Consider the following 26,150-nt stretch of genomic DNA (forward strand, 5'->3'; position numbering starts at 1 on the left):
CGTTAATTTCAAAGGCACATCATTGTTTGGGCTAACATTAGATTGTTACATTATACAGAAAGCAGCATGTTTCCAGAAATATGTCATTTTTCAAGTGACCTCAGACTAAATGGTACAAACGATCTTGGTACCTTCAGGTGACATGTTATGACACAGTGATGATATCATAAGCGTGTCTCTAAAGGTTGTACTGAAGTACTGGCCATGAGAAATAACATCAAAACTGAAGAAAGGTGGAAATCTAAGAATTTTTAGGCAAGGTAAGAAGAATAAAGAAGGTTTGAGAGAATTGAGGCCAAGCGAGATTAAAGATAAAGGCTTTAATGCAACAACAAAACAGAGTAGTTAAGAATAGAGTAAAGAAACAAAGGTTGTAGCCAAATGAGGACATGAATAGCTATGTTAAAACAATCTTAATGCAACATGCAAGGATAAAGAAAGAAATCAAATGAAATCTATTCATAAATGCAAACCACAAAAATAATAACAAAGCTCATTTGGTAAGATGGAGACAGAGATTATAATGTAAAGTTGTTGAACTCCATGCTGGGTCCAGAAAGCTGTGGAGTGCTGAATGGAAAGAGAAGGTGTTGTTCCTAGAGCTTGTATCAAGCTTCATTGGAATATCTTAGCAGGCCATGGACAGAAAGATTAGCATGTGGCAAACTAAACCGACATGCAAATGGAAGCCTCAGAATCATGTGTACAAACTTAATAATGCACCATTCTGCATTTAATCTCACCCATGTGAAACAGAGGTGTTACAGTATAGAAGGAGGCCATTCGGCCTATTGTGTCTGCATCAGTTCTTCAGGTGAGCGTCATTATATAATGGCAATCTCCTGCCATTCTCCATACACCTGCACATTATTTATATCCAAAATAATCACCCCATATCCACTTGAATGCTTCAGTTGAACCTTCCTCTGCCATTGCTGTTAAATCAATCTCCAAAGAGGAGCCTAAATTCAGTGTAGGTGATAGTTGAATGTCCTTTTGTTTTAAACTTTATAATTAAAAGTTGGTGTATTAACTTGTTTCACGCAGAAGAGGAAATAATTAGAGAACCACATAATGGATTACAATTGCGAACATCTCTGATGAACCAATTACCCTGAATGTTACTTTATCTCCATTTGATTTCAAATTAACCCAGAGCATATTTATTAAGCAGTTTAATTGATTTTAGAACCATTTTTAATGCCATTCTAATTATGAAATTTCAGGTTATTCTTGGTTGCTCATCTCAACAGAATTGCCTGGAGGTATAATGTAGGAAGTTGTGAACTCAACAATGCATTCTAAACACTTTTGCAAATGCAGAATAATACCAGTGCTGATTTTGCTTTTTGTTGTGATAAATTGAGGATATTGATTCATGCTATAAAAGCAATCTTTAGGTTACAAATTACTTGTATATTTAGTCTGGACTTCTGACCAATTACTTCAATTTTGACTTAACCTGGTTTGTTTTCTGGGCTAACTTGCCTCTAGCCAAACAAGAAAGAACAGAACTGCTGCAGGGTTCCATTATTTGCTCAGGTAATTTAAGAAGGTACGAAAACCATTTTAGAGCAATAATAGCATAAACCAAGACCACAGAAAACATGAGGTTTCCATAAAGCCAAATGTTTAAAGTCTCCTCAATAGTAATTTTATAGCCCCAAGCAGAAGAAAGGTTGGACTATCTATTTAAAACTAGGTAAGCACAAAGAAATGACTCAAGCTCCAGAAAAAGCAGTGACCTCAATGTTGCATAAATTTTAGTAATCTTACAAGGTCAACCAAATTATGAGGAGGCAATCACAATTCGAGCAAATGCAACATTGGAAATACTTGTCACATTACCAGCCTCCTTGCTCACCTTGTTATATAACCACTCCCTGAAATATGCATGAAGCTGCACAAAACCCATCTGTCTTCAGCATTGCATAATATTAAAAATGGAAGACCTGTTGATCCTCCCAATCAGAAAAGTTACATGTAATAGTGTTTCAGGCACTGTCTTTTCATGACACATAACACAGTCCACAAGTTAAAACAAAAACAAAACCATCACAGTTTGATGAATTCTTAGGTACTGGTCTTGTATTCCTTATGAGGCTATATCTGTGAATTCTTGGCTGACCACATTAGGAAATTAATGAGAATTGGAAGTTCAGAAAAGGGGATGCTTGCTGTTAATGGATCAGAAAATATCTTGTATAATGATATTCAGTTTTATGTTCAGTTGTCATCTACCAGCACAATAAAGTGCTCAGTCTTAAGGTCCTGTGTTGTTCTGAAAATAAAGGCATGAATACAGCAAGAATATCCCTGCCTCAGTTCAAGAACATACAACCACCAGACTATCAACCCCATACTGAAATGTCTACCTTACATATATCCTAGAGGCAATTAAATGGTCAATTGTTCAGTAACACAGAAAAGATGCTGCCACACAAAGCTGAAGTTACCAAGAAAATTAGAGGATAATCATTGTTGGCAGAAGGGACATGAAATGTTTGTCCTTAAGTCTGGACCTCACAGCTGGATCTTAAAGAGCTCGGCAATTAAAAGAACAAAGGCTGGATTTTTATCGTAGAAACTTGAGTCAGGAGTTGGGAAATTTCCCAATATGATTCTGTCTCCTGATTCCAATTACAAAGTTTATGGATGATATAAAGCTATGAAGCATTGTAAATTGTAAGGAAGATAGTGTAGGACTCCATAAGGACGTAAACAAGTTCGTGGATTGGGCATATAGATGTCAGTTGACGGTCAATGTAGAAGTCTGAGGTGAGACATTTTGATAGCAAGAACATGGATAGACAATATAAGCTAAAGAGTACAATACTTAAGAGGATGCAGGAGTAGAAGGGACCTGGGTGTATCTATATATAGATCATTTGAAGGTAGCAGGACAGATGGAGAGAGAAGTAAATAAAGCATACTGTATCTTGGACTATATCAATGGGTGCACAGAGAACTAGAAAAAGGAGGTTATGTTGAAGTTATAGAACACATTTGTTAAACATCAGGTAGAGTTTTGAATATGGTTTTGACCTTCTTATTCCTTCCAAGATATTAACACAGATGCAAGGAAATTGGCACATTAATTATTCAATCTTTCGGTCACTGCTTAGCAAATGGTCGGAGATAATAGCTAGATATGCTCCAGGTTATGATGACTTTACTGCAGAGAATGAGAGAGAGCGATGATCCTTCCTCTGCTAGAGTCTAGAGGTTTCTGCCGCTATATTGTTCACATGCCCTCAAACCACAGAGTTGTCATCATGCTGATGACTCCTGGTCTCCACAAGTGATCCTATTTGTACAATCCAATCAGCAAGCTGTCTCTCAGCAAAGCTTATTCTCCAGACACCCATGATGCCATGGCACCTTAGCTGTTATCCCCTCACTGCTTGAACACAGCAACAGTGCAAACACAGCTCACAGTGAGTTTCAGTAACTTATTTTTAGCAGCATCACTTATCACCGGTTTTTAGTTTAAAACAGCCCTTTATCATCTTGGTCCCCAACTCAAAATACAGAATAATAAAAAAAACTTTACAATTCAATGCTGTAAAGGTATACGGAGTGTAGCAATCCATTGGCATTATTAACATGGAATCAGTTTAATGAATCTGCTTACCTGAGGGGACATCCCATGACATGGATATATAATGGCTGTGTGGTTTTCTGGTGGACCTTGATCTAGGCAAAAGTCTTTTGCCTTATTGTTATGCACCTATGTGAGGAACACACAAATTAAGGAAAGATATGTAGCACTGTTAGAATGAATAACTTAATGCAGCATAATCAACACGACTTTGTCAGAAGCAGAGGCTAGATGTTTAAAGCTCAGGCATTTCAGAGTTCAAGGTTTCTAAAAATGTGCAAGGTCCTGTCAATGTTAAGGTGACCACATGAAATAACACTAACCTCCTGAGTACATGATTAGCATTGCCTCAGGATATATGTGTACAGACCACAGTTCCCTGAAAGAGATAAGGTGGCCAGGAAGTCATAGGGCATGCTTGCCTTCATTTGGTGGGGCACAGAGCATAAAAATTGGCAAGTCATGTTGTAGCTGTACACAACCTCAGTAAGGCCACATTTGGAATACTGCGTACAATTTTGGTACCACACTACTGGAAGGACGTGGAGGCTTTGGAGAGTGTACAGAAAAGTTGACCCGGATGTTGCCTGATTTGAAGGATATTGGCAATGAGGAAATATTGGACAGACTCAGTTTGTTTTCACTTGAACATTGGAGACTGAGGGGTGACCTGATAGAGGTTAACAAAATTATGAGACGTGAATTAAATGGATAGTTGGAATCTTTTTCCCTGTGTAGAAATGACAATTACTGGGGAATATAGATTTAAGATAAAAGGAGGTAAGATTAAAGAAGATGTGAGACGCAATTTTTTTTTCTTACACATGCTGGTAAGCGCCTGGAAGGTGCTGTCAGTGGAGATGGGGAGACGAATACAACAGCAAAGCTTAAGGACATGAATAGGTAGGGAATAGAGGGATATAGACCACACAGACAAGGAGTTTAGTTTAGAAAGGCATCATGTGTTGGCATAAGCTTGACAGGCTGAAGGGCCTGTTCCTGTGCTGTACTGCTCTTTGTTCTTCTGTAAGATCTCTATTATTAAAAATCAAATTGTAATTTAAATATTCACCTTGATGTTGGGAACAGGAGTCAAGTAAGGAAAGGAAATAATAGAAGAGCAAAACTGAAATGAAAATGAAGCTCAATGTTGATGCAAAAAAGTGCAGAAGTGTTTCAGCCTTGAGTTGATGGAGAATGAAATTATTGTTCAGGCCTCAAAATTATTGAACTCAATATTGAGCTCTGAAAGCTGCAGGATCCCCAAATGGAAAAATAGACGCTGTCCTTATGGCTTGCGCTGAGCTTTGCTGGAGCACTGCAGCAAACCTGAGACAGAGATGTCCCTATCCACTATCACTCTCCTCCACCTGGCTGAGCTCATCTTCACTTTGAACAACTTCTCCTTTTAACTCCTCTCACTTTCTTAGGTCAAACGTGTGGCCATGGTTACCCACATTGGTCTCTTTGTCTCTGTGCCGGTGTGTGGTCCATTCCTGTTCCAGTCCTACTCTGATCCCTCTCCACAACTCTTTCTCTGGTATGTTGATGACATCCCTTGCTGCTTCCCCTCTCCTCCCAGAATTGGAAAAATTTATCAGTTTCAATTCCAATTTCCACCCTGCTCTCACCAAAACCTGGCCCATCTCTGACTCCTCCCTTTCCTTCCTTAAACCTTAACTGTTCAAAAATGTGAAAATAATCATACTTGCCCCACTTATTTTTCAAACTATTATGAGACCCTCACTATTTTTCTTTCACGTTTCTCATTTTTTTTATGAAACTGAGAGTTTAGGTGAGGGTGAGTTAATCTTTAGACAGCTGTGTGTTTTGAAAAAGGGATGTTAACAAATGCAAATATTTGATCTGGAAGATAAAATAACTGAATTACTGATTACAAGGAACACTGAGGATGATTTGGCACTGATTTATTGTAGTCACATGTACCTAAGTACAGTGAAAAGCTTTGTTTTGTGAGCAGTACAGGCAGGTCATAGCAAACAAGGACATACAGATTATAGTGTGCTTAGACAGAGAGAGGAATTAAAGGTTACTGTTGTACAGGAGGTGCACAAAGCACGATCACCATAACCAGGATTAACATAATTTGAAGTTAGAGAAGTCTGTTCAGCAATCTAATATGGCAGGGAAGAAACTGTTCTTGAACCTGTTCATGCATGTGTATCTTGTGCCTGATGGAAGAGGTTGGAAGAGAGCATTATGGGGTGGGAAGGGTCTTTGATGATGTTGGCAGTCCTTCTGTTCCAACCAGAAGTATAAACTGAGTCCATGGATGGGAGAAAGCAAGGACTGCAGATGCTGGAGAGTCAGAATTAAAAAAAGGGTGGCCCTGGAAAAGCTCAGCAGGTCAGGCAGCATCTGAAGAGCAGAAGACTCGATGTTTCAGGCCTAAGCCCTTCAGGAATGCCCGAAATGTCGACTCTCCTGCTCCTTGGACGCTGCCTGACCTCTATGGATGGGAGGTTAGCTTCTGTGATGGTCTGGGGCTGGCTGCTGTTTTTATTCTCTCTCTCTGAACCTCGTTCTAATTAAAGAATTGTTGCTGCATGTTCTGTGCAAAGAATCCTCAGTCTGGAAGAAATTGGTAAGTGATTATTCAAGCCTACTGAAATTGTACACATCAGTGAGTTCAAAATTAGATATACACTTATGCTTGTGAACAACTCATTATCTAAGAATTGCTTAAAGGCTTGGCACCCAGCATTTGAAACTGTTTAATTGAACTGGCAAATTACGATTTCTTTATTTCTCTATTCAATTTAGCCCCTAACTCTGTCTGTCAGACAATCTGTCTGTGTGTAAGTGCACTTATGATAAAGAAGATTAGTATAAACCACAGATACAACCAAGGTTAATTTATTGTTTAGTTTTATCCTGCTAAAGTTACATTATTAGTAACAAGTTGTTAATTTTTTAAGTTATGAATTTAGTGTCCAAGATCTGTTATCTGTAGAGTCTAGTGAGAAACATTGGGCAAATTTTGAAGTCATTGAATATTTAATTTTGTTATGAATCCAGTGATAGTGAGGCTGATTAGGTTTGGCTTGCTATTCCTGGTCCTAACAATACTCTTTTTCAATAAAACGATGATGTACAAGCTTTCACTTACTTACCAATAAGAGGTAGTGTACAAAAAGACTGGACTAAAAGCCATAAACAAAAAATGTTGCAAGAACAGAGAACAAAGAACAATACACCACAGGAACTGATCCTTTGGGCCTTTAAGCCTGTGCTGACACACTTTTTGCCCTTCCTTACTAAAACTAAGCTTCATCTACTGAAAAGCACATTTGCATTTATTTAAATCAGAAGCCAATAGTTGGAAAGGACAAACAATAAAATAAATATTTTGTTGAGTTGAAATTAAACAAGGGAATTTGGAATGAAGCAAGCTACAGAAAACTATTGAGCAGAGAGACAAGAAATTCAGGTTACTATTACGGTAGGTTTTTTCGCCTCCTGTTCTCACATGGATTTTGAAAGATTGGTGATGATGTTCTTTTTGTTTGTTCCCTTCTCTCCTGACACCACTTTGGGTGGATGGGGTGAGCCTGATGAATAATGAAAGGTGGAGCACTGGAGAAGACACCTGTCTCTTTGCACACAATAATAAATTCATTTTATCAAGTTATTACCTCGCCATAGGCCACTGTGTTGTTATATCTTCTCATCTCTGGGTATACATTGTCCAGATACCACTGGAAATTCTTACATTTAAGGTTCTTTCTCAATGCTACTCTTTCCGAAATGTCACCAATATCGATCCCTGGATTCTGGAAGAATAAAAATAGCTTTAAAAATTGCATTTATTCTCTCTGAAAAGTCAAACTTCTATGTCCAACAAAGAGAATATGTACCAAACAAACAACATCCTTTATTCATAAACCTGCAGCATCCCAACTAGTTAACTAGTGAATGCTGCTTAGAGAAAACTGTTGGTTACATTTTAAATACATATTCAACTTTAAAAATATATTGGAGTTCACATCTCACTGTTTTATACAAATTACAGAATTAACAGCCAGATGAAGTGTACTTGCTCACATTGGTTTGCAATAACTGGTTGTTAAGTGTAATCTTCTACATGAGTATCGTTGCAAGTTTTTAAAAGTAGTTTTCAATTGCTATTCTAAGTTTTATAAAAATGTTATTACAAATTTGCTGCTAAAAAGTAGCATAATTTTTATGGTGAGTAAAATAGAATATGTGATATTAAGGATAACTCATCAAATTATAAAACTTTGAGGTTCAGGTATCACAGTTGATATATTTCCCAACCTCATTCTTCTGTATCCTTTGATTTCCGTACTGATTAAGAAACTATCTATCTCTGTCTTAAATACACTCAATGACTTAGTCTTCACAGCTCTCTGCAGTAATGAGTTCCTCAGATTCAGAACTGTCTGAAGAAATTCCACCTCATCTCAGTTCACTCTGATCTGTGCCCTCCTGTCCTAGTCTCTCCTACAAGTAGAAACATCTTCTCCACATCCACTCTATCCAGGCCTTTCAGTGTTCTGTAAGTCTGAATGAGATCCCGCCTCACCCTTCTAAACTCCACTAAGTACAGACCCAGAGACCTCAAATGCTCCTTATAATGACCAGCTCTTCATCCCCAGGATGATTCTTGTATCTACTCTGAATCCCTCCAAGGTCAGTGCATTCTTCCTTAGAAATGGAGTCCAAAACTGCTCACAATGTTCCAAATGTAGTCTAACCTGAACCTTACATAGCTTCAGCTGTCCTCGTGTTTTAGTCCCCTTGAATTGAATGTTAACATTGCATTTGTCTACTTAACTGCATGCTAACCTTAAAAGAATCCTGAAATAAGATCCCTTTGTGCTTCAAATTTCTGAAACCTACATTGGTAAAAATATTGCTTTTGTGAACAGTTGTACAAAGCAGGTATAGTTATAATATATGTTGTGTGTAATAAACTAGTATTTGTCTTCTGTATAAATTCTACCGCCAGATCAGTGTAACCTTTCATAAGTCAGTAACTGATGTATTAATGAGGATCTGTGTTAGCTTACATTTTTTTGTAGGTTAAACCACATCTTGTTATTTTAGCCTGATAAAGTCTTTGTTCTCCTTGATTTTTCCTGGAAGTTTGCTACTTTTAATCCAAGCCACTAGCTTATCCCTCCTTGCCTGGGACCCAGCAGCTGGGTGGTGCCATCTTGGAAATGAGTGGGATACCTCTGAGGCTACAGCTTGCTCAAACCATCCACATTTGGGTTAAAGTTCAGCCATGATGCTTTGAGAGCATCTATTCATTGAGGCTGGTGTTAAATTAAACAGAGTTGACAAGAAAGTGAGCTGATGAAAGTTAGATCCTCGCTGGAGAACACCTATCAGAGCTGAAGTGCCAAGAGCTGTGCCAGCAAGTGTGACTTGCACATTCCATTTCTTGGCACAGGTTTTGACATGACTTCTACAAAATAATGAGTTTCTACAGACTCAGGGCTTGTGCTGAGGTGACCAGAATTGATTTATATGCTGTTCTCTCAACTCCAGATGTTTAGAATGGCAGGAGGCACATTCACTGTCCAATCACAATCATTGTTGGCTAGCAGTGGAGATGGTCAAATGAAAGCACTATGCTTTCAACAGTTGCACCCAAAGATTTCTGTGCAACATTTGTATCACTTCACATTAATACAAAACGTCAGAGAGCTTTTTATATTGGATACTCATGCTGCTGAAACCTGGCTGGATACACATTGGTTCTGGATTAGTGGTGCTGGAAGAGCACAGCAGTTCAGACAGCATCCAAGGAGCAGCGAAATCGACGTTTTGGACACATTGGGCTTGCAAGAAGAGCCATGGGCTCAGATAATGAGGCCGTTCTCTAGACCTTTTGGGTAAATGTTGATATTTTTTAAAGGGATGGCTGGAATGGAGCAAGGAAATGACATGCTTCCAGTTATCTGGCTTTTGAGCTCATTGAAGAGCTTGTTAACAGATTAGAAAATGGCAGAATCAGATTTTCAGTGTTAATAATGGGAAGAATGAATGGTTTGGGGCATGAGCTGAGGGAATACAGCTGTAAGCCATTATTGATTAAAGCTTATGTATAAACACAGTAACAAGACAACAGGCTTGTGGTGTGGTGGTAATGCTCTTACCTCTGGCCAGAAGGTCCAGGTTTAAGTCCCAGCTCAGGACGTGATTGCCACAGGGATATGTCATAAGACATCTAAAAAGACTGACTGAGATGCTCATGCATTGACACCAAGTTGACATTGTCTGAGGAGAGTAGCTCCAGTACTGGAAGGCTGAATGTATGGGCACTTGCTGGTCCTCTAGTCTCCTTCTTGTTCCATTCCTTCAGACAGTGCAAGGCCAGCCATGACTGCCAGTTGTTTTCCACAATCATTAGGTCTCACATCCAAGCTGCATCTGCTGCCACTAACTGGAAAACCTCCCCTTTGAATCAATTTTGGTCGTTGCCTTTATTAATCATGCCAAATCGACACGACAAGGTGTGGGCTCAGTATGGAGAAATGATCTGGATATTGAAATTGAAAATATATCCTCCCTCACTTTTTTCCACACCCACAAAGTAAACTTAAGGAATTCACAAGGGAGGAAAGGACTTATTTTCTTGAAAAACATGTTTGTTTATTTGGTTGAACCAACTTAGTTTTGGGTTTACCTGGATGTGGTAGACCTGCATGTCAGGGGCCCAAATGCAAAGACACAAAAATGTAAGTGCAACTTTTATCTCCCAAAACTATGAAAATGTTGAATCATTCATAATGCCTGCATGGCATGGCAGAGCGGCACAGTGTACTGAAGCATTGCACTGAAGAATAATATGCAAATATCTCACTGCAATTCTGCTCACTATTTGAAAGACTTATCCAGAGCTTTATGAACATAAAGAAAGCAAGAGGCAAATACTGTATCCTACTTTCAGATATTGGGAAATAAGTCACAGGGGATGCCATATGTTAGGCTTTGTTTATACAGTGCTGATGGCATTGCCAGATGTTGTGCTGTCCTCACAGCTTGACAAGACAAAAACAGGAATGGGAAAAAGGAAGCCATTAAAAAGAAAAAACCCTACTTATGACACATGCCGCTAGCAGCAGTAATATTAAAATTCAACATTTTAATAAATATATATCGTAAAATGTATTCAGTGATAGGCTTGGAAACATGGACGTAGGAGAATGACTTTCACTTCCTCAAGCTTGGTTCATCATTCAATTAAATAATGCCTGATCTGCAGCTCAATTCCATTTACTCCATGTTTGCCACATGCTTCTTGGTAATCCTTATACCAGGAGTCTTGAAAATATCAACTGGTCCACCATCTGCAGCCCTTTGGAGGAAGAGTGCTCCAAATTGCTATTTCTATTGGCTGGGTGGAGAGGAATCTTAATGTTTTGAGGCATTAACTCCATTCCTCTCTCTGCACCTGGGCTCCATGCCAGGAGACGGAGTGGGATCTGCAGGTTCAATACTGGCGGATGGAGGGCATCCAAAGATTGATATTTACTGTACCCAATTTAAGTGGATTACAGTGATATTTTATGTGCCTACTTTTAGTGGCATTTAGTTTCCTGCATTTTTTTTTGCAGATTGTAACCTAGGAGAGCCAGTGTTGAGAGTATGATGTCAGGGTGGACATGGGTTAAGGAAATACTGACTCCAGTGGTTTCAGATAGACAGAGAGTCCCTCTTCACAGGGTCCGACCAAACTCTTGCACATTTCTAGCATTGCCTTTGTGATTTCAGTAATAACAACTGATAACAGACATCCATTTAGGGTCTGATCACAGATTTACACAACTGAAACATCACTTCCACCTCTTCCTATTCCAATCTCCTTAAAGTCAATGTCAATATTCCATGAATCATTTTGATTGCATTTTGCAACTATGCACTAGTTGTTGGTGATTTGCAAACAGAGACACCTAAAACCCTTTGTTGCTTTGCAGCACCTGGTCTTGCATTGTTAAATAAATTCTAATTTGTTTTTCTCAGAGTCAAAGTGGATGAACTTACTTATTTCTACACTGAACCGTATCTGCCATGCATATATTCCGTGGCAATTTCCTGCACTGTTATACAACCTACTGCTCCTAACTTACACACAATTCTTTATCCAAATCATTAGCATTGATGGCAAAAAGCTGAGGCTCCATCACATCCCCTACTCTTCTTCAAACAGTGTCATGGGATCAATTACCTGAGATGGCAAATCGTGATTCAGTTTAATGTACAACACACAAAATCAATGCTGAATATTATAACATATTAATACATTTGCAGGGAACAATTCATGGCCGTATGTCAAAATTTAATTAAAAACTGCTTGCAACTATACAATCCTTGAAAAATCATGAATACAAATGAACTCTGTCTACAATGAAACAAAACCCTTGCACTCAACTTCAAAGAGAAGAATAATTCAGCACTAAAGTCAATTTTAATCATTTGGAATGAATTTCCTCTCCTCAGTTGGGGTCAGAATCCTTTTAATATATTGCAGCCTTTCAAAACATACTCAAAGTCAACCATAGCCCAAAGACCTGACCTTAAGATAACTCACACTTAACGTTGTAATCATTCCTGCATCCTATTTTATAGCAACCACTTACATCCATGGGGATATTCCACGCAATATAAACATGGGACTTGTAATCATCCATCCATACTTCAGCCACTCGGAGTGAATTCCTCTTTGTGTAGAATCCAATATCATTGTTGTATGGTTTCTTCATGCGTTCTATGTGAGCCACCCTAGAACATGGTAGCACTTCCATACTTCCACCACATAGCCAGACCTGAAATATTAAATAAGGTGAATCTGAAATATACACAACCATTCCTTGCAGATATTACAAAGGATTTTCTGGAAATTATTGAAGATAAAGTATATCATTTCAAATGTATTAGGGAAGCTCATGACATGAAAATTACCATTCTGAGACTGAGGTCTAGACACTGAAGAGATTTTGAAAGCTTCCCCCTCCGCCTCCCCCTCTGAGGTAGAAATGGACCAGTCAAGCTGGTAAAATGGGGTGACTCCACTTGCTTTTTGTTGCTGTCTGATTGTACAACCTTTGGTTTTGACAGAGGGGCTGAGGCATCTACTGGTCTCTGGTAGGAGGTTCCTGTATTAGTGCAAATTAGCATTCCATGGAGTTTTTACCCATAAGATATTTGACTGTGGCATAAGTTCAGAGGTCAGTTCCACTTTTCTCCCAAACTCAAATAGATCACTAACAGGAATGTAAGCATGAAGTGAAAAAAAAAATCCTTAATAGAACCTGAAGAAGCAGCAGCTCCCTTCAGATCCTATGTGGACATTTGGCCACTCAGCAGTCGTGGTCTCCCCCTGCCCTGATACATAAGCGGCAGTGATCATCTGATCTTTACCTGCTTCAATTCACTCTGCACACTCTTCAAGCTTGGAAATGGAGGAATCTCCCATGACAGTTAAATTAGACATTAGAGTTACAATGATTGACCTGGCTTAAATTTGTTGAGAGGAAATGTGTTTTAGGCCTGGGAGATGTGCAGAGATGACCTACCAGGTTATGTGTGTGATAAAAGTTTTACTTGCCCTACTCTAAAGTGCCCACTTTATGCTCTCTGCTTGTCTCAGTTTCATTTTTCTTTCCTAGTCACAGGGTTAACTAATCACACAGTGAATACACAACAGATACCAGACACACTACAGGCTGGAGACTGGGACTAGGGACAAACCAGGCAATACAGTATATTAATTGATTTAATGGTGTCCTATAGAATCTGTGTTTGCACCCTCAACTCTTATAGAATCAAAAGCCAATAAATATGCACATTTACTGATAGCACATATAGTTGGCACTGCACAGATAGGATCAAACAAAGAAAACAAGATACTAAAAGACTGAATGAAAGCTGAAGCCAATGGATTTCAAGGTAGACAAGTGTGAGATTATCCACTTTAAAGCGATCAGGGTACATTGTTAAATGGGGAAATGAAAGAATCAGTTGAGGTTCCATGAGACTTAGGGATTGACAGAAACTGGTCATCAGAGTGTCACAAACAAGCACAAAATGTAAACAGAAAAGCCACGAGACTCAGTGAAGTTATATTTCAGACACAGAAAGCCATGGTCTGATCACACATGGGGGTGGTGATGGTGGCTGTGTTCAGTTTCGAAACTATTGGAGAAGGATTTTTTGGCTCAGGATTGAGTACACTGAACATGCATCATTGAGTTAAATTGCAAAAGGGCTTACACAGCTTAGGGCTACGGTTTCTTGGCTTGGAAGGTTAAGGTCAGATTTGAACACAACAGAACAGTAGAGGTAGATTGAGAGAAATATTTCAGTCAGTTGGTGAATCTGTATTCGGGACATCATCCAAAACATTAGAGCCAGGCCTTTCAGCAATTAAGTTAGAAATTTCTATTTTCCGTTGACAATTTCAAAAGGTGTTAAGAGCTTAGTATGTTCCTCAAATGACATTGATGCTAGAGCAATTACTAATTTTTAAAATGACATTGAATTTCTGTGATATAAAAATATTAGGGCACAGGCAGATACATGGAATTAGGCCACAGATCAGCCATGATATCATAGATTGGTAGAATAGACAGGAAGGGGAAAATAGCCTCCTCCTGGTCCTATGTTCCTTCAACAAATGTGAGTGAGTATGAAGCATTCATCTTTCCTGCTAAAACAAAAACCACTCTGAATCACCAGCAAGGTATGAAAACATTTTTATGATATCAGTTGTGTGAGAAGCAAAGAAAAACCACACCCAGTGACATCTTAAGAGTGAGCATTAGATTTTTTTGGAGGAGGATAAATTGTGTTCATTATGTCCTGAGTCGAGAGTGTGGTGCTGAGATGATGAAGGGCTTATGCCCAAAACGCCGATTCTCCTGCTCTTGGATGCTGCCTGACCTGCTGTGCTTTTCCAGTACCACACTTTTGACTGATCCCCAGCATCTGCAATCCTCACATTCTCCTACTTCATTATGTCCTTAGTTCTCTATTGTATACTGGGATGTCTATATGTTCAACATGTTCACAAACCCCATTTGTGGCAGAGTCAATTGTTATAATTGAGTGGGTCACTTCTAACTTTGGTCATTAAATGAGGTTGATAGCGACGTTTTCTATTAGGAACTATCTCCCAATGAAACTTTCATCATGATGCTCTTCCATCACAATTCATCATAGTAAACTACTATAAAGATTAACAATCATAACAAGTACTTTATAGCTGACTTCATTATGCTTTGCAATTGGAAATTAACTCTGCTATAACATAGCTGTTGCATTATTGCTGCTAGATCAACATTCTGAAGTCCCCTATCTAACAAAGGCATCATTGCAATGACTATGGTGGTTCAAAGAGAAGACCCATGTTCAGCTTTTCAGAATAACTAGAGATAGACCATGCATTAAATATTGGTAATGTTGTCTACATCCCTCCAAACCTAAAAATGTACCTAAATGTTGTGCAGAATTTCTACCTGGTCAAGGACAAGATTTATCTTTTCTCTGTAGGTTTGCCAAAAAAAACAGTCCAGGATGACCCATCACTGGGAAAGGGATGTGCCTGAAGAGTACTGATGTTGCTGATACTGAGCAGCTTTCTTAAGAACTTCAATCTTCTTTCAATTGTTCCAGCAACTGTACTATTTCTCACCACAACATAAATTGGTTGTGATTTATTGAATTAAGGAAGGAAACTGTTGTAATCTTGATATCTCAGCTGGTTATCTGATTGTTCAAAGTAAGGTGGTATGATCAGGAGAAAAGAGAACATTCCTGCCTTTGGTGACTCATGTTAAGTTGTGAAGATGTAAAACAGAATTAGATCACACATGGCTCCCTGATTATGGATTGTACAATGCTTTAACAAAGAGTATGAGCGCTTTTTAATGCATTTTGCCCACTAAACCTGTTTCTGGAGTATTGGATACTGTCACCAAATCCTGAAAATGGAAAATCATTCCAGTCATCCCTCACAAATGATCCAAACATACATAGAACACAAATAAAAATAATAACATGAATGCTTTGCTCTTGCCAAAATAATATATGAACATACATATTAGGAGTAAAAGTTGGCCATTTGGCTCCTCAAACCCATCCTGATATTCAATAAGATCATGCATGATCTGTATCCATGTTCTGATAACTGGTGATTTCTTTACTTAAGAAGAATATAGTTGGTTCTGACTTAAAAGTAATCAATGACTTGCCTTCACCACCTTCTAAGGCAGAAAGATCCAAAATTGCACAACCCTTGGAGGAAAAACACTCCTTACCCCTAAAAGGGTGACCCTAAATATATAAAAACTGTCCCTTGGTTCTGGGCTGAGTCACAAGAGAAAAGATCCTTTCTATTTGTGCCTTGTCAACATCATTCCAGATCTTGTGCACTTCAATAAAGCCATCCCTCACTCTGCTAAACTCTGGCCCAGTCTGACCAACCTTTCTTCATAAGACAACCCAATTATACCAGGTATCTATAAAAACTATTACCCACCTCCTCTATTACGTTTACATCCTTTTTTAAATAAGGAGACCAAGGTATAGTCTCGTCAATACCTTCTATAATTCAAGGGAACATTCTTATTTCTGTTCAATTCTTGAAATAAAAGACAGCATGCCATTGTCCTTAAAATTATTTGCTGTAACTGCATGTTAGCTGTTGGCGACTTATGCAATTTGGTTTTCTGCAGTCATGCTCTGTTTGAGTCATACTCTGCATTTTTATTTTTCATGCAACAGCAAACAATTTCACATTTTCACATTATATTTTATCAACCCATCTATAATCCATCTGCAACTTCCTTATTTCCAAAATAATCAGGACCTTCTTCACAATGATGTGCAGTTATTAATATTGTTTTTAGGTAAACACAGAAACCAAGGTCACAGCAAGGTCTCTCAAACAGCAATGAGAGTGAATTTATTAATAACTGAGGGAGAATTATTGGTGGGAACACTGGAAGAACTCCCTCTTCAATGAAGATCCAAGACATCATCTATGGTCACCTGAAATTTAAGACAAGGCTTTAATATAATGTCACAACCCATAAGATTTTGCCTCCAACAATGCAGTATCCCACTTGTCATGACACACTGAGCTAATGATCTGGAAATCAAATCCCATTATCCCTGGAGTCATTGCAAAAATTAAAGGTTTTATCAAGGTATGCAGAAATTCTCCAATCTACCTGTCTGTTTCTATCCATGCAGATAGAAACCATGGACTATGCTTCCGTATTGAACAAGAATTACTATTTATTACAAATAAATAAATTCTAGCTATAAGTGAATAACTATGAGGTGATAACACATAATTCTACTGATTTAAATCTTAACCCTCTTATTGAACTCCACCTACAGACAAACATTTACATTATGGGTGAAGGGAAAAACTGGGAAGGCAGTTTTATGGTTGCTGTCCATAGGGATCACTGACATGATTCATTTATTTGTCAGGACTGCTGTTCTTCAATCCTTCTCCAGATACTTTGAGTTTCTTGCAGGAGGCAGAGAGTGATTGGTTTACAAATTATAAAGTCTCTGATTTATTGGTTGAAAGAAACAGCTTACAGCAACTGGTGGGGGAAGAGCATTTGCTTGCTTCAGACTTCGTGTGGTTACTGAGAGACACCACCTCTCCTTCTCGAGTTCTAAAGGCTTCTGACTATATCATTCACACTCACAAGCTGTTTGGCTAACCGAGAGCCATCAATATAGTTGTTGGCAGGCAGATGACCTTTATCATCCACGGTTGGTCACAACTTCAGAAGCCAGTCGGTTACTTGCTGCTAGCTGCATCTCACATTGCCCACAACTCCTGGTGCCAGGCTGTTTGCAACCAACATTCCCTATTGCTTAAAAAAGCTGCAGAGGAAATGTCACTTACAATGAGTTTTGGTAACTAGCTTTCAAAAATAAGTGCAACAATCCTTTTCCCTTCCACAATCAAAAAAAATTGAAAAATGACAAAGATATGGTCTTTAGACACAAATATCATTCTACAGTAAAGATACAGTGAAGCTGGAACTCCCCATATTTTGATGCTGAGGCAAGAAATAAACTTGAGTAACCATCTTTGGACTTTGGTATTCCCAGAGTCAGCTCAATTTCATTTCACACTTAGGAATAGGAAGGGAAATACGTAGGTGTAGAAGTAGGTTATTCAGGCCATTAAGGATACTCCACAATTCAATGAGATTGCGTGGGTTTCCTCCGGGTGCTCCGGTTTCCTCCCACAGTCCAAAGATGTGCAGGTCAGGTGAATTGGCCATGCTAAATTGCCCGTAGTGTTAGGTAAGGGGTAGATGTAGGGGTATGGGTGGGTTGCGCTTCGGCGGGTGCGGTGTGGACTTGTTGGGCCGAAGGGCCTGTTTCCACACTGTAAAGTAATCTAATCTAATCTAATCATGGCTGTTCTGATAATCCTTAATTCCATTTTCCTACTTTTTCCTCATTAATTTCCCATTAACCCTCTATCTTTACTTGATTAAAAATCTGTTTACATCAGCCTTGAATATAAGACCATAAGACATAGGAGCAGAAAATAGGCCATTTGGTCCATTGGTTCTGCTCTGCCATTCAATCATGCTTCTCCTGCTTTCTCCCTGTAACCTTTGAACCCCTTGACAGTCAAGAACCTATATATCTCCTTACGTATACTTGATGACCCAGCTTGGTCCAGGTTTGCCAACCTGATCAGTTTAGCCTCAGCCATCTCAAGGAATGCTCAGCAATTGAGGAAGAAGGTCAATGACCTTAGCCACTCTGCCAGCATTAGGTGCCACCACCTTCTCTCCGATACCTCACACTCATGCTACGTCTACTCCTTTATCTATCTCCTTTTAAGGCACAGTCTCTACTATTCTACTATTGTAACATCTTCCCACTCTAACCCCTACCAGCACTAACCCCACACAACCTCTGGGTTGCCTACTCATTTATTAAGGATATTTCCCCACCTGCTCCAACAATAATCGCTGTGCTTGCCCCCGCCCCAATATTCATCTCCTGTAACACCTAGTTCTCTTCCAGACGGAAAGCAGCCCATAATAGGGCAGAAAGAGTCCTAGAAAGGGTTTGCTGCTTGATATTCGACTCCCCATCCCTTGTGTGGAAATTATCTAGACGACCTTGAGCAACTGACTGATCTCGTCCAAGCCCCAGACTGGTATCAGAGGATGCCCTTGCCTGACTGTGCCAGGACCTCCTAACTAAAAGGTATCTCACCTGACTTGACAGAGGCCTGTTGGCAACCATGACCAGCTTTCTAACATTGAGCCCGCTAAATGGTGAGGCAAGGCAGAAATAATGTGAACCAGGGACCACTGGCTGAGGGGGCGAAGTACAAATAAGCAAGGCAATGCAAAACAGAGATTGTGTAAGTGTTCAGATAGGCTCTGAGTATTGGTGCAGTGCTACTGGAGATGCAGCCTGTTCAACCCCTGAATTGGATATGTATCGCTGAGTGCACAGCGACCCAGTAGCAGCCTTACAATGATAAGTGCCATTATGCCCTAAGGGACTCTATTAAAATGCACAAGCATTGTGTAAAAGGTAAGGCTGGCAGAAATAGGAATCCTTGATGACTAGAGTTATTGAGGCCCTGCTCAAGAAAAAGGAGGAGGCAATATGACCTATATAGGCAGCTGGGTTCAAGTGAATTCCTTGAGTATAGAGGGTGTTGAGTACACTTAATAGAAAAATCGGGTGGGCTAAAAGTGGATACAAGATGGCTTTGACAGGTAAGGTAAAGGAGAATCCAAAGAGATTTTGCAAGTACATGAAGGGCAAAAGAGTAACTAGAGAGGACAGGGCCTCTTAAAAAGCAACAACGTTTTCTATGTGTGGAGCCACAAGGGATGGGTGAGATCCTAAATGAATATTTATTGTCAGGATTTACCATTTAGAAAGGCATGGATTATAGGGAAATTGGGGAATTAAACAGTGATGTCTTGAAGAGAGTACACATTATAGAAGAGGAGATGCTGAGAGTCTTAGAATGCATTAAGGCAGATGAATCCCCAAGACCTGATCAAGTGTATCCCAGCACTTTGTGAAGGGTTAGGGAGGGCTCGTGGTGGAGATATTGATCAGAGAATCATAGAGCCCCTACAGTGTGGAAGCAGGTCATTTGGCCCATTAAGTCCATACCAACCCTCTGAAGAGCATTCCAACCCTAACCAGACCCATCCCTTACCCAATCCCTGTAACCCTGCATTTCCCATGGCTGATCCATCTAACCTGCACATGCCTGGACATTATGGACAATCTAGCATGGCCAATCCACCAAACCTGCACATCTTTGGACTGTGGGAGGAAATGGGAGCACCCGGAGAAAACCCACATAGACACTCAGAGAATGTTCAAACTTCACACATGTTATGGATCAGGCCAAACCCCGTCAAAACATTTCGAGAAAATAGCCAACACCCTATCTTTGGTTGTTTTAACACGGATATTCCAGGAAGGATGCAGCTAGTCAAAACACTTAGTTTCAAACCAAACAGAATTTGTTTCCAAGATTACTGAATGAAACACAAACAAAAGAGGACAGAACACTGAATAACTTAAACTATCCAAAAACTCAACTGATTATCCCAACTTAATGATGTTGTTCCAAATACTTGCAATAATCCCCATAACCACTCCTTGGCGCAAAAGGTAAAATCAAACATAAGGTCTTCCAGGGGAGAGAGAGAGAGAGAGAGAGAGAGAGAGATAGATGGTAACATGGAACACCCTCTTCCATGTAGCTGTTTCTTGCCTGAGTGCTTTCAGTGAATAGTTAGACTGCCAAAAGCAAAACCAGAGAAGAGCTGAGCTGGGAGAACTGGCCTTCCCCTTTCATTGTACAAGTGTGTTTTTCTAAGAACTCAAAAGCCTTTTGCTGGATGCAGTCTCTGTTAGCTATAATCAAATTGGCCCTAAAACGCTTTAAACTTAGACTTTTCAGAATCTGTGTCTTTTATGATGTCTCCGGAAAAAAAGTCAAGAATAAAATAACCTTGTTAAAGGAGCAGCATCGTCATAGCACAGACAGGCTGGAATCGAACACACAGTGCTGTGAGGCAACAGTGCTAACCGATGAACACTATGTCACCATTATATTATTGACAGCCATGGGCAAACTGCCTGAAGATAGGAGAGTGGCAAATGTGCCATTTTTAAAGAAAGGCTGCAGGGAACTGCCTGGGAAATCAGTGAGTCTGAGAGACGGGATCTACAGACATTTGAAGAGGCACAGTCACCTTTGGGTTAGTCAGTATGGCTTTGCACGTGGGAAATCATGTCTTGTGCATTTGATTGAAGTTTTGAAGGGATGACCAAGAAAATAGATGGGGGCAGTGTGGTAGATGTTGTCTACATGGACTTTAGCAAGGCCTTTGACAACGTACAACATGGTAGCTTGTTGAATAAGGTTAAATTTCAAGGTATCCAGGTAGACCTAGCCAATTGGATACAAAATTAGCTTGACAGCAGAAGACAGGGTGGTAGAGGGTTATTTTTCAGACTGGAGGCCTGCGACCAGCAGTGTTGCATAGGGATCGCTGTTGGGTCCACTGTTGTTCAGCATTTGTATAAATGAGAATTTAGGAGGTATGGTTTATAGTTTGCGACTGACACCAAGATTGGTGGTATCGTAGAGAGTGAAGAAGGTTAACTTGGAAAACAGTGAGATCTTGATCAACTGTGCCAGTGGGCTGCAGATGGAGTTTAATTTAGATAAATACTAGGTGTTGCTATTTAGTAGCTCAAACCAGGTCAGAACTTTCATAGTCAATGGGAGGGCCTTAGGGAATATTATAGAGCAAAGGGATGTAGGGATACAGATCCATAGTTCCGTGAAAGTGGAGTCATGCATAGATAGGATGGTGAAGAAGGCTTTCAGCATTCTTGCTTTTGTCCGTCAAAGCATTGAGTATAGGAGTAGGGACATCTTAGTACGGTTGTTCAAGATGTTAGTGTCACAACATTCGGATTACTGCATGTATTTCTGGTCACTCTACTAAAGAAAGGATATTATTAAACTAGAAAGAGTGCAGAAAAGGTTTACTGAGGTGCTACCTGACTGGAAGGTTGAGTTATAAAGGAGTTAGATAGGCTAGGACTTTTTTCCCTGGATTGTAGGAGTCTGGGGGGTGATCTTATAGACGACTATATAATCATAAGAGTCATAGATAAGGTAGATAGCTGACAGCCTTTCCCCTTGGTAGAAAAATCTAAAACAGGACAGCATAGGTTTAATGTGAGAGGGGAGAGAAATAAAAGGGTCCAGAGGGGCACTTGTTTCACCAGAGAGGATAGTGAGTGTCTGGAATGGCTGCCAAAGTTGATGGTGGAGAGGAGTACAATTTATCATTTAAGAAACATTAAGACAGATACATGGATGGAATAGATCAAGAGGGATATGAACCAAATACAGGCAAATGGGACTGGTTTAATTGTGAAAACTGGGTGGCATGGACAAGTTGGGCTGAAGGGCCTGTTTCCTTGCTGTAAACCTCTGTCACTATGAATCTAAGTGGATCAGAAATGTGAGGGTTCTTAGAGACTGGCACATGTCAGAGGCTAACATCCATTAAAATGGGGTTTGTTTGGTACCCATCATGTAAGACCTGCGATGTTAGTACATGGTGACCATCATGGTAGTATTTTGGAGCCAGTGGTGAACTCGAGTTGGCAGGTACCTGGGGCTGATGACCATGTTGAGAATTTGTGACATCAAACATGTTCAGTGCTTTTGGTCAGGTAGGCATCTGAATATTAATGAGGTGAATTGTGGGGTTAATAAGGTATTTAAAATCTATAATTCCCCTTAATTGACAACTTGTCGGTGCCTTGTGAGAAACTAGCCTCACTGATTCACAAATGCTTTAAAGATGGAGCAAGTAGCTCCCGGTGTTGAGTAAGGCCTCGCCAGATGTCTCCTGCAATAGTGCTACAAATCTCACCATAGCCAACATCGCTCAGGCCCCTATAGGTTTCACCCTTAGAATCTGATCTTCAAAACAACTGGACCACTGATTCATAGCCTGTGGTAAACAGGAGTTAATTGTAGAACGGTGTAAATGATTACATGGGGTTATCGATCTGTTCATCACAGCAGTACAAACTGACGATGTTTAATAAAAGAAAAACACAGAAATTGGTATCACCGCAGCGTTCTGATGTCCATCATGTAAAATCATAATTTCTTGCTGCAAAGTTGATCTTACAGATCATATTCATAATTGTCCAGGAGGAGGGAAATGGGCTGCTCCTCCCTTACTTAATCCATACCATCAAGCTTCTACTTTGCACTGTGACAGCAGGACAACATCTCACTTGGAGTTCTCTGTGGGCTCTTGTCACTTTATGGATGTAGGTTTGCTTGCTGAGCTGGAAGGTTTGTTTTTAGACGTTTTGTCACCACACTAGGTAACATCTTCAGTGAGCCTCTGAAAGAAGCATTGGTGGTGTAGCCCACTTTCTACTTATATGTTTGAGTTTCCTAGGGTTGATGATTTCCTATGGTGATGTCATTTCCTGTTCTTTTTCTCAGGGGATGGTAAATGGGATCCAAGTCTATGTGTTTGTTGAGTTCTGATTGGAATGCCATGCCTCTAGGAATTCTCATCACTTTAATCAGACAATTCGGAAATTGTATTTCTTTAAAAATGAAGGCTGTTGCTTTGTTAACAAAACCTAAATTTTCCCTGTCACACAAAACAGCTGGAGGCAAATAAATTTGCCACTATTGCTCCCAATTCTTGTCTTTTGTAACTGGTCCTAATTTGATATACGTGGGTCAGCCTAAATTGCACTAAAGGAAAATAAATATTGAAATGCTTTCTACTTGCATCATCCCAATCAGATAATGAGCTCTGTGGAGAACTTAATCCAGAATCTCTCTCAGCAGTCACTTCAGCAGCAAAAGTTTTCATTAGAATCCAGTGAAATGGCTCCGAGGTATGCCCAAAGATAACACTCAAGAAGAGAGTGAAATAACTCCACAGAGGCTGGTATCCCATCACCAAGTCACTCTCTTTATTTACATATGCACAGTACTTGACATTGATCCAGCTTCCTGAGAGCCAGATCTCACAATGAGCAGAACCCCTAATACTCCTGTCTAATCAGGGAGCCCTGGCTGACAGATTATAGACATGATTAACAGCCCCAGTCAGGGAACTCATCATCTCTGAGGTCCACCTGGCTGACCTCATTACAATCACTACAGAGGGCTCTTTGCATTGTCCTTAAAAGACATGGGGAAGATTTTCTCCCTCACTGGTCTGTCATGAGTAATGGTGAGAAATCTGATTCTTGATATCAACATTTTTTTTCCCACTTTCCCCCTCAAGGCTTAACCAGTGATTTCAGAATTTCCCCATTGTGCAGAAACTACCTTATTTCTGTCGTTACATCTCATTAAACGCCTAATATTGCACGCATGGACATACACCTAAACACACCTTATACATTTGCACAGGATATATTTCTGGATCTTAGCCTTTTTTTTAACCACTCTCTCACTTTATCACTTCCTTGGAAACTGCCAAACTCTATATTCCACACATTGCTTTCTGAGTGCATACTCACCATCTTCAGCACTGATTTATGAGATGCCAGGGTCTGTGTGGCTCCTATTGCTTTCATATTGCACACCATCGTTAATGCTCACTTACAGACTGCCAGCCCCTGTGGCTTGCACTGCTTTTCAGCACAGACAGACATAAGCAGCTTAAGATGGTGGGAGCACTGAACAGTCGATCTATCAATCAGACAGTGGTAGACATTTCATCAATCTGTGTCAAATTCACAGTTGTGACAAATACTCAGTAAAAATCCTACATGTGCTGCAAGAAACTGAAAGTCAAAGGGGAGCTTGTCCTATTCAAGTCCCAGCTAAGTTGACTAAGGTCAGTCAGGCACTTAGCCTGAATTAGGTTGGAAGCTAAAAAGCAAGACTAGCAGTGTAATGATCTGAGGATTACTACTGGTGCCATGTACTAGTGAGGCGAGGAATGGTGGGCGGGGGGGGGGGGGGGGGGGGTGTGCAGCTAAACACATGGCGAATGGCTGGTACAGGAGGGCGGGCTTCAGATACGTCAATCATTGGGGTATCTTTTGGGGAAGGTGGGACCTGTACATGAAGGACGGGTTGCACTTAAACAGGAGGGACACCAGTGTCCTGAGCAGGAGATTTGTGAGAGCACTTTGGGAGGGTTTAAAGTAGTTTAGCAGGGGGATGGGAACCAGAACTGCAGATCGGAGGAGAGGGTAGTTATTGAATGGGCAGAAATAGAATGCAGAGAATCTGTCAGGAAGGATGCACAGCTGATCGGGCAAAGTGATGGGTTAAAGTGTGTCTACTTCAATGCAAGGAGTGTCAGGAATAAGAATGATGAACTTAGAGCGTGGATCAGTATTTGGAACTTTATTGCTGTGGCCAAAGGGTGGCATGGTAGCTCAGTGGTTAGCACTGCTGCCTTGCAGCGCCAGGGACCTGGGTTCGAATCCAGCCTTGGACGACTGTCTGCATGGAGTTTACACATTCTCTGTGCCTGTGTGGGTTTCCTCTGGGTGCTCCAGATTCCATCCAAAGATGTGCAGGTTGGGTGAATTGGCCATGCTAAATTGCCCTCACAGCTCTCTGGGGCAAGGAGTTCCAAAGACACTCAACCCTCTGAGAGAAGAAGACAGACACACAAGTATTTGTATTCTATTTGTCTTAAAAATGGGGTAGGATCAGAGATGTGACAAGATTTTTGTTTTGCTGTAGTCCTGATTCTTGACATCAACTCTGCACCTTAGAATAGTTTACAAAACTCGAGTCCAACAATTATGCTTGGGATTATTCTATTGATATATTATCTGTAAATAAGTAGGAATTCATTGCTAGGGGAATGTATATCCAGGCTGTTACATTTATGGTAGTCAAGTGGTGTGTAACAATGCAACAGTCCATCAGCCACACAAAAAGCAATAAGTCATGCCCACGATAAAGCTCTAGCATTATGGGTCTAAATCGTGATTGTTCCAAACTTAATGGGAACCAGAAATATAACAGAAGCCAACTTAACATGATCTTCAAGCAAATCATGAAGTGGGTTAACAATGGTCCTGCGTAAAATAAGTAGGAGATTGATTTCATTTGGGATCCTACACCACATGTTGCACAGAACTTCAACAAATTTGGTCAGTGGCACTCCCCATCCATCACGCAACCTGTTCAAAACGTACAGTGCAATTAATCATGGCTAACCTTCCCAACCCATATCAACTCTCTGACCACTTTGTACTTTTCAAACTGACTAAGCAATTGGATCTGAATATGTCCAAGGGGATGAATAGGTTTTTAAAAAATCTTTCATGGGAAGTGGGTGTTTGTGGTTCAGCCAGCATTTCTTGTCCAACCCAAACATTTCATGTGGGAATCACAGAAGTCTAGATGCCAACTTTGTGAAAGTATTAAAGTTGCCAGCCCATTGCTTGGAAGGGGACCTGAGTCCTGTCCTTAGCCCTGCCT

The 26,150-nt window shown here is 40.1% G+C and overlaps 1 protein-coding gene across 2 annotated transcripts in view; it reads right to left on the reverse strand.

Moving 5' to 3' along the window:
* galnt17 (polypeptide N-acetylgalactosaminyltransferase 17) overlaps positions 1 to 26,150 on the reverse strand; it is a 416,397-nt gene that overhangs the window by 33,205 nt on the left and 357,042 nt on the right. For both annotated transcript variants that reach the window (XM_072589562.1, XM_072589561.1), the window contains 3 exons: positions 12,235 to 12,420; positions 7,258 to 7,395; positions 3,635 to 3,730 (listed from right to left, as the gene is read on the reverse strand). In XM_072589562.1, the coding sequence (XP_072445663.1) occupies positions 3,635 to 3,730; positions 7,258 to 7,395; positions 12,235 to 12,420 (420 nt within the window). The remainder of the gene's footprint in view (positions 1 to 3,634; positions 3,731 to 7,257; positions 7,396 to 12,234; positions 12,421 to 26,150) is intronic.

Source organism: Chiloscyllium punctatum, chromosome 19 (genome assembly GCF_047496795.1).
Source record: "Chiloscyllium punctatum isolate Juve2018m chromosome 19, sChiPun1.3, whole genome shotgun sequence".
Lineage (NCBI taxonomy): Eukaryota > Metazoa > Chordata > Chondrichthyes > Orectolobiformes > Hemiscylliidae > Chiloscyllium > Chiloscyllium punctatum.